General features: G+C 56.9%; 1 protein-coding gene across 6 annotated transcripts; it reads left to right on the top strand.

Annotated features, from left to right (window-relative positions):
- On the top strand, nucleotides 1-14,291 carry EHMT2 (euchromatic histone lysine methyltransferase 2). 6 transcript variants are annotated; one of them, XM_061196035.1, is made up of 28 exons: nucleotides 1-57; nucleotides 704-770; nucleotides 867-1,085; nucleotides 1,176-1,429; nucleotides 2,110-2,194; nucleotides 2,281-2,321; nucleotides 2,482-2,637; nucleotides 4,483-4,620; nucleotides 4,741-4,855; nucleotides 5,014-5,115; nucleotides 5,336-5,484; nucleotides 5,574-5,717; nucleotides 5,804-6,039; nucleotides 6,120-6,302; nucleotides 6,426-6,508; nucleotides 6,991-7,097; nucleotides 7,178-7,300; nucleotides 7,387-7,488; nucleotides 9,267-9,371; nucleotides 9,469-9,623; nucleotides 9,708-9,875; nucleotides 10,299-10,443; nucleotides 10,817-10,894; nucleotides 11,270-11,385; nucleotides 11,490-11,576; nucleotides 13,083-13,161; nucleotides 13,305-13,480; nucleotides 13,807-14,291. In XM_061196035.1, the coding sequence occupies exons 1-28, from the start codon at nucleotides 16-18 to the stop codon at nucleotides 13,985-13,987; spliced, it is 3,636 nt and encodes a 1,211-aa protein (XP_061052018.1). In that variant the 5' UTR covers nucleotides 1-15; the 3' UTR covers nucleotides 13,988-14,291. The 6 variants fall into 6 exon arrangements, 5 of the variants coding, with proteins under 5 accessions (XP_061052018.1, XP_061052020.1, XP_061052019.1 ...); XM_061196037.1 differs by lacking the exon at nucleotides 5,014-5,115; XM_061196036.1 differs by lacking the exon at nucleotides 11,270-11,385 and having other exon boundaries at nucleotides 11,452-11,576.
- The last annotated feature ends 240 nt before the right edge of the window (nucleotides 14,292-14,531 follow it).

Here is a 14,531-nt window from a genome sequence, read left to right as displayed (position 1 = left end):
CCCGCGCAAGCGGCGATGGCGGCGGCGGCGGGAGCTGCAGCGGCGGCGGCCGCCGAGGTGCGGAAGGGGAGGGGGAGAGGCGGGTGCATGCCCGCGCGCGCGCCCGGGGGAAGCGCGCGCCCGTGCAATGCTCCGGGGGTGCATCGGGGCCGGGGGGCCCGGGCGAGACTTGCAGCAATCCGAAGGGCCAGCACCGGGGGCGGATGAGGGGACCAGGGGGTGGGAGGTGGGGGGAGTGGGCACCGAGGCGCGCGTGCAGCCGCCGGCTGCCCCCGAGTGGGCAGCGGGCGCCGGCGCCCCAGGAACACGCGCGAGGGGCACGAGGGGCCGTCCACCGGGCTGGGGGGCAGTGGGTGCTGGAGGGGTTGGTGCCCGGGGTCCCCGCGGCCTGGGGGACAAAGGGGGAGAGGCGCGTGCAGCCGGGAGGAGGGGGCGGGGCCGGGGTACGGAGGCCCCGCCCCCTCCCCCTCCTCTCTTCTCGGCCCCTGAGATGCGGGGTCTACCGAGAGGGAGGGGGCTGATGCGGGCCCGGGGGAGGGGTCGTGCGGCCCCTCCGGGCAGCCGTGGCCGCGGAAGGGGGGGGCCCCATAGAGGAAGAGGTAGGCCCCGGAGCCTCCTGTCTCTTCCCAGGGCCCAGGCGTCCTGGGCCCCTCAACTTCCTACAGGACTGACCAGCTCTCCTATCCCTTGTGTCCCCTCCCAGGGGGAGGCCCCCGCTGAGATGGGGGCGCTGGTGCTGGAGAAGGAGCCCAGAGGAGCCACCGAGAGAGGTGAGTGCAGCAGAAACAGGCCCAGTTGTACCTTCACCTCCCCCAACACAGGATCTTTTGAGCCCTTAGCCCTGAACTTTTTCTTTTCCATTACAGTTCATGGCTCTTTGGGGGACACGCCTCGTAGTGAGGAGATCCTGCCCAAGGCCAACCCCGACTCCCTGGAGACTGCTGGCCCCTCATCCCCAGCCTCTGTCACGGTCACCGTCGGCGATGAGGGGGCTGACACCCCTGTAGGGGCCACACCACTCATTGGGGATGAACCCGAGAATCTCGAGGGAGATGGGGACCTTCATGGGGGCCGCATCCTGATGGGTGAGAGGCCAGGGAGCCTGGGGGTGAGGTGGGGTATTCTTTGACTTTGCCTTCCCTCTTATCTTCTGCCTGCGTGCCTGTGTTTTTCAGGCCATGCCACGAAGTCATTCCCATCTTCCCCCAGTAAGGGGGGTGCCTGTCCCAGCCGAGCCAAGATGTCAATGACAGGGGCAGGAAAATCACCCCCATCAGTCCAGAGTTTGGCTATGAGGCTGCTGAGTATGCCGGGGGCCCAGGGGGCAACAGCAGCAGGGCCTGAACCCCCTCTGGCCACAGCCAGCCCAGAGGGGCAGCCCAAGGTCCATCGAGCCAGGAAAACCATGTCCAAACCAGGAAATGGACAGGTGAGGCTTAGGGGGCGGTTTGTGGGGGTGGGAGAGACAGAGTAATTAACCATAAACCTCTTGTGGGCTGCTTTTTTACAATTTAGCTTCAGGTCTTTTTTTATCCAGTCACTGCTTCACATATTTACCAAGGTTCTACTGTGTGTGTCAGTTTCTCTACTGGGACTTAATCTGGAACAGACAGGTTTCTATCTTCCTGGGGTTTACATTCTTAGGCAGAGGGGAGTAAAAAACACAAATGTTAAAGAGTTAATTATGTAGTTAATGTCTTAATTACTCTTATGATAATGACTAGAGAAACTTCAAACCACTTTTCCTTTCTACCTCAAAGCAGGCCCCAAGGGAACTTCTCCCTTCTTTGAAACTGCCCCTGCTGTTTTAAAGGTTTTACTATGAATCTCTACAGGGAAGGAGCTGAGGGCCACAGAAATGTCCAAGGAGGGAGATGACAAGAGCCCCAGAATCTCAGAAGCTTTATGACAGTGTTTTTAGGGCTCTTGGCATCAGTGTTAGATGTGGGATGTGCTTGACACAGTTCTTATTATTGGCATGGAACTTCAGATGGCATTTTAGAGGGTGTGGCTCACCACCTCATCCCCACCTGGGGCTTGGCTCTAAGCTAATCCAGGCAGAACCATAGATGCTCCCTGACCCTAAGTGTGCTCCCTCTCCGCCCCCAGCCCCCAGTCCCTGAGAAGCGGCCCCCTGAAGTGCAGCATTTCCGCATGAGTGATGACGTGCACTCGCTGGGGAAGGTGACCGCAGGTCAGTCCCACCCCCCACCTGCCTGCGGCTTGCCTGTGCTAAGGGTTTAGAGTACGGGCCTCACTCCTTTCCCTCTCTCCTTACAGATGTGGCCAAAAGGAGGAAGCTGAACTCAGGAGGTGGCCTGGTGAGCCAGGAGAGGCAGGGAACAGGGCCTGGGCCTCTCCAGCTGGGGGACTGCTCTGAGGGATCCTAGGAGCTGGGGCTCCATCTCGCCCACAAGGGAGATGGGGCGTTGGTGAGGGAGTGCCAGCAGCTTCAATTTTTTTCTTTAAATCTTTTTCTAGTCAGAGGAGTTGGGTTCTGCACGGGGTTCGAGAGAAGTGACCCTGGAGAAGGGGGACCCCGGGTCCCTGGAGGAGTGGGAAACGGTGGTGGGGGATGACTTCAGCCTCTACTACGATTCCTACTCTGTGGATGAGCGGGTGGACTCTGACAGCAAGGTGAGAGGGAGCCAGCCGCCCTCCCGGCCGGCGCTCCCCCGCGCCCAGGGCTCGCTCTCCAGTCTTTCCTGCCCCACTTTCTTCTCTCTTTCCTTTTCTGAACACCCACTAACTCACTGCCCCATACTATCTATAACTTATTTCCAGTATATGCTCTACCCCATATCATCCCCTTGCCCCTCTCCACAGTGATAATCACCATCCTGGACTTCGGGTTTAACGTCCCATTTTATGGTTTATTTGTTGTTTGTTTGCTTGTTTATTTCTTTGCTCCTTGTTTGGTTTTATTTCATATATATGTTTGTCCATGCAGCATAATGCTTAGTCTTGCCTGTTTTGCTTTTCATTCGTTTTATCGTGGAAACTTTCAAATATACACAAAAGAATAGAATAGTGAGCCCCCAGGTAGCCATCACCCAGCTCCAAGGATTATCAATACACAGCTGATCTTGACTCATCTCTTCCTCCCCAACACCCACACTTACTGGATTATTTCAGAGCAAATCGCAGATACCATATCATTTTATCTAGAAATATTTCCACAAGTATCTCTAAACATAAGACCTCTTTCTGTTTTTAAAAAATTTACACATAATTTTTTTTTCTACCATGCGGTATGTGGGGATCATAGTTCCCCAGCCAGGGATCAAACCCATGCCCCCTGCAGTGGAAGCGGAGAACCCTTCCACTGGACCACCAGGGAAGTCCCTACAAATGATGCTTTAACACCATCACCTTGCTACCAGTCAGTCTTCACATTTTCTCGGTTGTTTCATAAATGAGTTTTCATCTGTCAGGTTTCAGTGAGGTCCACACCTTGATTTGATTATTTGTCTTAGGTCTCTCTTGATGTATAGGTTCCCTATGAAAAAAAAAAAAAAACTTGCCATTTATTTATTGAAGAAACCAAGTCGGTTATCCTACAGAATTCTTCACATTTAGGAGTTGGCTGATTGGGTGGGGATTAACACATAACCCTCTGCCCAATGTTGCATCACATCAGGCGTGGAACATTTGGTCTTTTATTAGTGGAGTTAAGATCAGTGGATTCAGGAGATGTCAGCCTGACTTCATTATATTGTTTCTAGTTTTTTTTGTTTTTTTTTTTAATCTTTGGCTGTGTTGGGTCTTCGTTGCTGCGCGCGGGCTTTCTCTAGTTGCAGCGAGCGGGGGCTACTCTTTGTTGCGGTGCGCGGGCTTCTCATCGCGGAGGCTTCTTTTCTTGCAGAGCACGGACTCTAGGTGCACGGGCTTCAGTAGTTGTGGTACGTGGGCTCAGTAGTTGTGGCTCGTGGGCTCTAGAGCACAGGCTCAGTAGTTGTGGTGCACGGGCTTAGTTGCTCCACAGCATGTGAGATCTTCCCGGACCAGGGCTCGAACCCATGTCCCCTGCATTGGCAGGCACGTTCTTAACCACTGCACCACCAGAGAAGCCCCTCTAACTAGTTTTTCATTTAGTGTTTTCAGTCTTGCCTCTTTATGCACTTCATCAAGAGTCTCATACTATACGTTTGTTATCTAGAATGTATTCCTTTCTTTTCCTGTTTACTATTATGTTGCCAAGATTCATCACGTTGTTGCATGTCACCATAGCACCTTATTTTTTATTACAGTATAATATGCTACACCCCCTCTCTGTATCCAACCCTTTCCTTCCTTTCCTGTTCACACTCATCGTCACCAGGGAGCCATCCGTGGAGAATTGTTGTTTTCTTGATCCCGCCTCATTCTCTGAGTCCCGGGGGTCAGATGTGTCCTGCTCTGCCTCTCTCCCAAGTTCCCCCCAGCAGAGAGCTGTGGCCTGGGGGTCACTGTTTCTTCAGCCCCACTTTGCCTCTCTTCCAGTCTGAGGTCGAAGCTCTGGCTGAACAACTGAGTGAGGAAGAGGAAGAGGAGGAGGAGGAAGAGGAGGAGGAGGAAGAGGAGGAGGAGGAAGAGGAAGAAGAAGAGGAAGATGAAGAGTCAGGCAATCAGTCTGACAGGGTAGAACTGGAGGCTGGCGTCCCCGGCGGAGTGGGGGCTTTGGGGGCGGAGGTCTGAGTCCTCAAAGGAGGGGGTTATGGGCTGGGGGCCGGGCTCTTTAACGCTCTTCCTCCTCCCCAGAGTGGTTCCAGCGGCCGGCGCAAAGCCAAAAAGAAATGGCGGAAGGACAGCCCGTGGGTGAAGCCATCACGGAAACGGCGGAAGCGGGAGCCTCCGAGGGCCAAGGAGCCACGAGGTGAGAAGGCTCCTCTGTTTTGGGGTCCCCTCCTCCAGCCCCCTCCCGGCCCCCAGAGAGCATGCATGCACACACACGCTCAGCATGCACACCCGCATGTACCCCCGCATCCAGGCACCTGTGAGCTCGCACTCTCACTCTCTCTGTCTCTGTGTCAGGAGTGAATGGTGTGGGCTCCTCAGGCCCCAGTGAGTACATGGAGGTCCCTCTGGGGTCCCTGGAGCTGCCCAGCGAGGGGACCCTCTCTCCCAACCACGCTGGTAATTGCCAATTGCCGGGATAGGGAGCCACTAGGGGGCGCCCTCGGGGCCGGAGGGAATGGGGAGGAGGGGAACCCCGCTGGAGCTGGGGTGTCCATGGCCAGATTTTGGGGGTTCTGGAGCACGGAGGGAAAGTCAGGGCGGGGGTGAGAGGCCCCAGGAGGGGTCCCGGTGGGTGAGAGGCTGGGCCTCCCTCAGCTCCCTCTTTCCTCCATCCAAGGGGTGTCCAATGACACATCTTCGCTGGAGACAGAGCGTGGGTTTGAGGAGTTGCCCCTCTGCAGCTGCCGCATGGAGGCACCCAAGATAGACCGCATCAGCGAGAGAGCGGGGCACAAGTGCATGGCCACGGAGAGTGTGGATGGAGAGGTGGGCCTCTGGGCTGGTAGGTGAGTTGCCAGGGCATCCAGCCCCAGAGCCCAGCCTCACCTCTTGTCACCCATCCTCACTGCGCACAGCTATCGGGCTGCAACGCTGCAATCCTCAAGCGGGAGACAATGAGACCGTCAAGCCGCGTGGCACTGATGGTGCTCTGTGAGACCCACCGCGCCCGCATGGTCAAACACCACTGCTGCCCAGGCTGTGGCTACTTCTGCACGGCGGTGAGTGACCAGTGGGGCAGACGGGCAGCATGCCCCATGGGGGTAGGGGCTCCCAGAGCCTGGCCACATTGTTTTCCTGCCCCCAGGGCACCTTCCTGGAGTGTCACCCTGACTTCCGAGTGGCCCACCGCTTCCACAAGGCCTGTGTGTCCCAGCTGAACGGGATGGTCTTCTGTCCCCACTGTGGGGAGGACGCATCTGAGGCCCAGGAGGTGACCATCCCCCGGGGGGAAGGGGTGACCCCACCGGCTGGCACTGCAGCCCCTGCCCCCCCGCCCCTGGCCCAGGATGCCCCGGGGAGAGCGGACACTTCCCAGCCCAGGTACTGGCTTTGCCCTTCCTTTCTGTCTGCTCCCTGCCCCAGTCCCCGTCTCCCCTGAACATTCACACCTTCTCCCACAGCGCCCGGATGCGAGGACAGGGGGAGCCCCGGCGTCCACCCTGCGACCCCCTGGCTGACACCATCGACAGCTCGGGGCCCTCCCTAACCCTGCCCAGTGGGGGCTGCCTCTCAGCTGTGGGGCTGCCGCCTGGCCCAGGCCGGGAGGCCCTGGAAAAGGCCCTGGTCATCCAGGAGTCAGAGAGGTGAGTAGGGGTTGCCCTCGGGCACAGCAGCTAGGACTGGGGCTGGAAGTGTGGAGCTACAGGTGTTGGGACCGATGCTTGAATCTGGGGACTCAACCCCCTCTCCCTCCCTCACCATGGCAGGCGGAAGAAACTCCGTTTCCACCCCCGGCAGCTGTACCTGTCCGTGAAGCAAGGGGAGCTGCAGAAGGTGATCCTGATGCTGTGTGAGTATTCCACTCCTTCGTTCAGCAAACCCTGCCTGAGCACCGATTATGTACCAGTCACTGGACTCGGGGCCAGGAGGGCAGCAATGAGGGACGTCGTCCTTGCCCGGAAGGACTTAGTGTGGTGGGGGAATAACTCGTGATGATGGGGACTGGGGACTGTTCTGAGTGCTTATGCACGTTCACTCACTTAAATCTTCCCAGCGGAGGCCCAGAGAGGTTAACTACCTTGCCCAGTGCACAGCAGTACTAAGGGGCAGGGGCAGGGCCAGGGCCATTTGAACTCAGGCAGAGCTGGTGCTCTTAACTTCTTACTCTGATCAGTACCGTGCTGCAGTGGAGGTGAGCACAAAGAAGGCCCAGGAGGGTCCCCTGACTCAGGTTGGGGCCCTGAGAAGCCTTCCTGGAGGAGGTGCCACCCACCCCCTAGCTTGCTTACCACCTGTCCCTCCCTCTCCCGGTGTGACGGGCCCTCCCCGCAGTGGACAACCTGGACCCCAACTTCCAGAGCGACCAGCAGAGCAAGCGCACGCCCCTGCACGCGGCTGCCCAGAAGGGCTCTGTGGAGATCTGCCACGTACTGCTGCAGGTCAGCGCGGGCCCAGCCCTAGGACCCCCTCCCCTGCCCAGCCCCTCCCTGGTGCCAGCCCACGTGCCCCCTCCTTGCAGGCTGGAGCGAACATCAATGCTGTGGACAAGCAGCAGCGGACGCCGCTGATGGAGGCCGTGGTGAACAACCACCTGGAGGTGGCTCGCTACATGGTGCAGCGCGGGGGCTGCGTCTACAGCAAGGTGCGTGGCCGGGCAGGCCGGGGCGGGGCTCAGGGCCCGGGCTTGAGGTGCCAGCCAGCTGGCTCATCTGCCTGCATCGCCCTCAGGAGGAAGACGGCTCCACCTGCCTCCACCACGCAGCCAAAATTGGGAATCTGGAGATGGTCAGCCTGCTGCTCAGCACGGGACAGGTGGACGTCAACGCCCAGGTCAGCGGCCGGGCTTCCGGCCCAGCCCCCTGGGGTCCTTGCCTCAGCCTCAGGCTTTAGGTCCCCTTTCTCCCTCGTCTGACCTCTGACCCTTTCCCTGCATTTCACACTGTTTCAGTCTGTCCCCATCTCTTTTTCCCCCTTCGTTTGTATTTCTCTTCATTCTCTTCTCTTTCTTTCTTTTTTCTCTTTATCAGTTTTCAAAATGAGTTGCGGCCTTGGTCTCTGGAACTGTCCAGTGAGATTCTTTACTAACTCAGTTTTTCACGTGTTGGAGGTGTTTTAGTTTGTGTCATTCTCCTTGATCTTTGGGTTTTTTTTTTATTTTAATTAATTTTTATTGGAGTATAGTTGCTTTACAATGTTGTGTTAGTTTCTACTGTACAGCAAAATGAATCAGCTATACATACACATATATCCTGTCTTTTTTGGATTTCCTTCCCATTTAGGTCACCACAGTGTGTTAGGTAGAGTTCCCTGTGCTATGCAGTATGTCCTCATTAGTTGTCTATTTTATACGTAGTATCAATAGCGTATATGTGTCAATCCCAATCTCCCAGTTCCTCCCATCCTCCCCTTGGTATCCACACGTTTGTTCTCTACGTCTGTGTCTCTATTTCTGCTTTGCAAATAAGATCATCTATACCATTTTTCTAGATTCCACATATATGCGTTAATATACGATACTTGTTTTTCTCTTTCTGATTTCCTCCACTCTGTATGACACACTCTAGGTCCATCCATGTCTCTACAAATGACCCAATTTTGTTCCTTTTTATGGCTGAGTAATATTCCATTGTATATATGTGCTACATCTTCTTTATCTGTTTCTCTGTTGATGGACACTTAGGTTGCTTCCATGTCCTGGCTGTTGTAAATAGTGCTGCAGTGAACATCAGGGTGCTCTTCTTGATCTTTGAATTGTTCTGTCCTTTGTCCAGAAGAAGCCCCTTGCCATAGGCTCCTGTGGCTTTTGAAATGACCCAGTGGCCTTTGAGAGCATCCTTTTCAGTACCTATCCTGCCCCAGACTCAGGATCTACCATTTCTCTAAGAAACTCTGGTTCCTTTAAATGGGAAATATTTTTTAGAGACTACAGTCTGTGTACGTAGGGGTGGTCATTGTTATTGGGTCCCTGCTTCTAGGACTTTTGAGTGGGCAGATCAAGGAAATATGTATTTTTTATTCTTTTAATTTTTTATTTTTTTTAAATTCATGTATTTATTTATTGGCAGTGTTGGGTCTTCGTTGCTGCACGCGGGCTTTGTCTAGTTGCGGCGAGCGGGGGCTACTCTTTGTTGCGGTGTGCGGGCTTCTCATTACGGTGGCTTCTCTTTGTTGAGGAGCACAGGCTCTAGGCGCGCGGGCTGCAGTAGTTGTGGCACGCGGCCTCAGTAGTTGTGGCACACGGGCTTAGTTGCTCCGCGGCGTGTGGGATCTTCCCAGACCAGGGCTCGAACCAGTGTCCCCTGCATTGGCAGGCGGATTCTTAACTACTGTACCACCAGGGAAGTCCCAAGGAAATACATACTTTTTAAAAAGAGAAAAATCACTTCGCAGCCTTGAGCAATAGACACTTACTAGTCCTATTTTATAAACGAGGAAACTGAGACCCGGAGCCGTTAAATGACTTGCCCAGCGTTCCACAGCCTGTGAGTGGTGGAGCTGGGACTCTGAGCGTGAGTCTAGCTCCGGAGCCTGTGCTCTTGACCCCATCTGTTTGGGTGAGCAGGGCTGGAGCTGCCTCTCCACCCTCCTCCTTCCCTCCCCACCCACAGGACAGTGGGGGGTGGACGCCCATCATCTGGGCCGCAGAGCACAAGCACATCGAGGTGATCCGCATGCTGCTGACGAGGGGCGCCGATGTCACCCTCACAGACAATGTGAGAGTTTGGTCGGGATGCGGGAGGTGGGTTCAGCCCCCCGCCCCTGAGCAAGGTGCCGTCTGGGTTCAGACCTCTCCCCCTGCCACCTCCACAGGAGGAGAACATCTGCCTGCACTGGGCCTCCTTCACCGGCAGCGCCGCCATCGCAGAGGTTCTCCTGAACGCCCGCTGCGACCTCCACGCTGTCAACTACCACGGGGACACGCCCCTACACATTGCAGCCCGGGAGAGCTACCACGACTGCGTGCTGTGAGCCTCCACCCCTCCCCCACCTGGACACTCCTCTGCCCCCGTCACAGCCCCGGACCCCACAGGCTTCCCGTCCCCTCCCAGGTTGTTCCTGTCACGCGGGGCAAACCCTGAGCTGCGGAACAAGGAGGGGGACACGGCGTGGGACCTGACCCCTGAGCGCTCTGACGTGTGGTTTGCACTCCAGCTCAACCGCAAGCTGCGGCTCGGGGTGGGAAATCGGGCCATCCGCACTGAGAAGATCATCTGCCGGTGAGCCTGGGCTCTCTCGTTACCCAGAGCCACCTCCGCCCCCTCCCCCGGCCCCTCGAATCCTCTGAGTCCCCAAAACCACCTCTGTCCCCCGTCCGCCCACCACACGCACACATCAACTAGATACACCAAATAAAAATAGACAACATCCAGCTAAATTAGAATTTCGGGTGAACAGTGCATACTTTTTTAACGTTAGGAGTGTCCCATGCAGTGTTTGGGACATACCTGTCCTAAAAAATTGTTTCTTGACACTCTGAAATTCAGATTTAACTGAGTGTCCTGCCTTTTATCTGGGAACCTTACTCCCCACGCCCCAGTGAAGCCCCAGAGCCACCCTCTTCCCTCACCCAGCCCTCTCCCCACCTCGGGGAGTCCTCACCCCATGCTCTAGCCACCCAGCTCCATCTCCCCTCCTGCCAGGGACGTGGCTCGGGGCTATGAGAACGTGCCCATTCCCTGTGTCAACGGTGTGGACGGGGAGCCCTGCCCCGAGGATTACAAGTACATCTCGGAGAACTGCGAGACGTCCACCATGAACATAGACCGCAACATCACCCACTTACAGGTGAGTGCAGGGCCCTGGGCCCTCCTCCTAAAGGGACACCCAGAGCCACCAAGTACAGCTGGGCACACTGTGGGCCAACGAGGGCACCTGGCCAAGGTGGTGGGGCTGAAAGGGAGCTCCGGTGTGGGCTTGCACCCACCTAGGGAGGGGGTCCTTTTTCTAGGACACGTGAAGGTATCACATGGGCTCATGGTGGCCCTAGAGACACCCCCATCAGCAACAGCTTGATTCCCCCTCATCCTGGGACCATCACCATCACTGTCCTACAATGTGGACCCTAGAGAAAGGACAGCAGTTGTGGGGCAGGGGGCACTGGAAGCTGAGGGGCCAAGGCCGATTCTGGGGGGTGAGCTGACCCTACCTCCCGCCCCAGCACTGCACATGCGTGGATGACTGCTCCAGCTCCAACTGCCTGTGTGGCCAGCTCAGCATTCGCTGCTGGTATGACAAGGTACGTGCCCTCACCCTGGCTGCACACGCACTCATCCACTCCTTTTGGGGAGCTGGCCTCTGACACCAACTCCCTGGGACCTTGTCCCTCACCTTCTACCCTGTGGGGGAAGCAGCAAAGAGGGCAGGGCGAGACCTGGGATTCCTAGGATGTTGCCAGGACAGAGAGGGGCCTGGCCCAGGTATATGCAAACCCAGGGCGATGGTTGTGTGTTTCCTGTTGGATAAACTAAGAGCATATGTGGCCTCCCCCAGCCTGTCCTCCCTGTGTCTGGGTTGGGGTCAGCAGTGGATTTTTCTGTGAAGTCTTGGGAGTCCTGGGCAGCTGAGGTGGGCACCGCACAGAAACCACTGTCCTCCCCTCCCTCAACCCCAGGACGGGCGGCTGCTCCAGGAATTTAACAAGATCGAGCCCCCGCTGATTTTTGAGTGTAACCAGGCGTGCTCCTGCTGGAGAAACTGCAAGAACCGGGTAGTGCAGAGTGGCATCAAGTGAGGCCCAGCCCCTCAGCTCCCCTCACTCCCCTTTCTCCCTTCTCTCCCTCGGGGTGCTTCCAGGTCACGCCACTGAATATCACCCTCTCTCCCACCCCCAGGGTGCGACTGCAGCTCTACCGAACAGCCAAGATGGGCTGGGGGGTCCGAGCCCTGCAGACCATTCCCCAGGGGACTTTCATTTGCGAGTGAGTGGTGGGGAGGGGGTACTGTGGCTCCTGGGGGCGTGGGGCTGGATGCAGGGCCACGGCTGACTCCCAGGCCTCCCTCTTTGCCCTCCTCCCTGATGGGTCCCAGCTCTTCATGCTGCCTCCACTCTGGCCAGCCTCCTCTGACCCCCATCCCCAAGCCTCCGCTCTGGCCAGACCACAGTGCCTGCGTCTTTCCCTCCCCTTCGGTGTATTTCCGAGCCTCACACTCCCTCTCCCCTGCCCTTCCCAACTGGGGAAAGCCCCAGTTTTACAGACAGACAGAGCTGGGTGTCCTTGGCCAAGTTCACAACCTCTTTGAGCCTCATTTTTCTTGTCTGCAAAATGGAGGTGATAACAGCTACCTTTCTGTCCACCTCATCAGGGGCCTCAGGCCTCTCCATCCATCAATTCTTTCTCTTCCCAGTATCCGTTACCTCTTCCTGGCCCCTGGCTTTTACTCCATGGCCTTCAAACGTAATCTAGGTCTCCTTTGGCCTTAAAAAAAAAAAGAAGGAAAAAAAAGAAAAAAAGTCATCCAGCCCCAATTGCCTATTTAAGAGACCATTCATTTTTCTTCCATCATGTCATCTCTCAATTTGACTGAGACAAGCGACCCCTTCCTCCTGGGCCTCAGTTTCCCCATCATCCACTCACTGCTCATCCCTGTCCAAATCTGCCTTTACCCTCACCCCGCTGCTGATGCTGCCTCTCAGCAGTCCCACTCCCTGACCCGTGTGTCTCAGTCCTCATTCTCCTGGCATCTGCCACCCCCCTTAGCTCTGGCTCCCATGACACCGTCCTCACCCGTGACCCATCCATTCTTCCTCTTCACCAGTTCCTCTCCCTCTACTTTCCAGACGTGGGTGTGCTCACCCCCAGTTCTTCATAGCTCCTGTGGCTCCGTCCCTTCCTGCCGTCCTCACCCCTCTCCTGTCCTCAGCCCAGCGTTGCCCCCACCTGCTGGGTGATCCCTAGTCCACAAACCCCCGTGTCTACGCCTGAACAGATTTCCCCACCCAGGCCGACTGCCCACAGATACTGATCCCTTCACCCCAGAGGCTTGGCGCCGCCGTGCTCACCCGAGTCATCCTCTGGTGCGGCTCGAGCCCCTCCCTCTAACTTCCCCACCGCTGCTTCTCCAGCTCATCCCTGGCCCCACTCTGTCGGTCCCGCCTGTTGATCTAGTTGTCTGCTGGGACCCCAGCTGGCGGGAGTGTGTCCTGTGTGTACCCTCACGTGCCTGTGTCCCCAGGTTCCTCCTCCTGATCCCCCTTCTGGGTGGGGGCCACCCACCCCCTCCCTCCCAGATGATGTCCGCTATCCTTGGGGGCCCACTGTGCCTTGGGTCGCCCACCCCAGCTCCAGCTGTGTTGATCTGTGAGATTCACAGACAGCTGACAAACAGTGGAAGAGGAATCCTGGGGCTGTGAGGAGAGACAGGACCTGGAGCCTGCTCCCGGTAACCCCTGCTCACCTCCAGAACCACCACTCCCTGCCCAACAGGTATGTCGGCGAGCTGATCTCTGATGCTGAGGCTGATGTGAGAGAGGATGATTCTTATCTCTTCGACTTAGACAACAAGGTGGGCAGGAGACCCCTCTGCCGCCCTCCTCTCAGTCAGCAGATGGAAACCTGAGGAGGAGGGGCTGGGTGGTCAGGGGGGTGGGCAGGTTGGCCCAGCCAGCAGGGTGGTGGTAGATGTGATGAATGACGCCCTCCCATCAGGACGGAGAGGTGTACTGCATCGACGCCCGTTACTACGGCAACATCAGCCGCTTCATCAACCACTTGTGTGACCCCAACATCATCCCCGTCCGGGTCTTCATGCTGCACCAAGACCTGCGATTTCCACGCATTGCCTTCTTCAGCTCCCGAGACATCCGGGCCGGGGAGGAACTGGGGTGAGGCGTCCTGCGGCTCGGCCAGGGTGTGGGTGATGCAGCAAGCCCAGGACCAAAAGCAGACGGCTGGCGAGTGCCTGGTTTCCGGGCATGGATTAGAGCAGAGCTTCTCCGATGTCACTGTAAACAGAGTCCTGAGCCTCACAGATTCTGAGTCAGGAGGTTTGGGATGGGGCCTGAAGAATCTTCACTTCTAACAAGCTACCAGGCAGTGCTGGTGCTGCAGGTGCATTAGAACAGAGGAGGGCTTAGAGCCCATCCAAAGATGGGGGTGGGTGCTTCGGAGTGGGTCTGGGTCCCACAGACCTCTTGTGCTTCTCTGACAGGTTTGACTATGGTGACCGCTTCTGGGACATCAAAAGCAAATATTTCACCTGCCAGTGTGGCTCTGAGAAGTGCAAGCACTCAGCTGAGGCCATTGCCCTGGAGCAGAGCCGCCTGGCCCGCCTGGATCCCCATCCCGAGCTGCTGCCTGAGCTCGGCTCCCTGCCCCCCGTCAACCCCTGAGAGAGGACCACAACCCCTGGACAGCCACCAGCTCAGCAGCCACCTCTGCCACTTGCTGCCCACACCTGGGGGTGCTACCGTCTCCTCTCCCCCTACCCCTTCACACATTCCTCAGTTAGATCCCAGCCAGGCCCTGGAGGTCTGACAGCCCCTCTCTCCCAGAGCTGGTTCCTCCCTGGGAGGGTGACTTCAGGGCTGGCCACACCCCTGTTCCCCACCCTCAGCTGAAGTTTAATGAATTGAAATTGGGCCTCTGTGCTAACCGGTTTCCTTTGTTCTCAATAAATGTTGGGTTTATAATAAACTGGGTGATTGTTGGCGGAAAAGCACACACAGCCAGAGGGAATGTGGGTCCAAGGGGCAGAAAGAGGATGAGAAGCAGGCTGGACAGGTGTGGCTGGTGTGGATTACCCTCCAGGGGAGGGGGAGGGTTGTGAGGGGATTACTGTGGGGCAGGGTCTAGTCAAGGGCAAATCTCATCTCCACACTTAATCTTTGGCAGGAGGGTGTAGGCATGACTGTACTACATTGAAGTAGTTTGCAA

Source organism: Eubalaena glacialis, chromosome 7 (assembly GCF_028564815.1).
Source record: "Eubalaena glacialis isolate mEubGla1 chromosome 7, mEubGla1.1.hap2.+ XY, whole genome shotgun sequence".
Classification (NCBI taxonomy): Eukaryota; Metazoa; Chordata; class Mammalia; order Artiodactyla; family Balaenidae; genus Eubalaena; species Eubalaena glacialis.
This window is presented reverse-complemented; position numbering and strand designations above follow the sequence as displayed.

Excerpts from the sequence above, each read along its gene's own strand:
- EHMT2 (XM_061196033.1), top strand. The coding sequence starts at position 491 with ATGCGGGGTCTACCGAGAGGGAGGGGGCTGATGCGGGCCCGGGGGAGG. Across the intron at positions 5,718-5,803 it reads GTGGCTACTTCTGCACGGCG|GGCACCTTCCTGGAGTGTCA; the intron begins GTGAGTGACCAG and ends TCCTGCCCCCAG. Across the intron at positions 13,481-13,806 it reads CGGGCCGGGGAGGAACTGGG|GTTTGACTATGGTGACCGCT; the intron begins GTGAGGCGTCCT and ends CTTCTCTGACAG.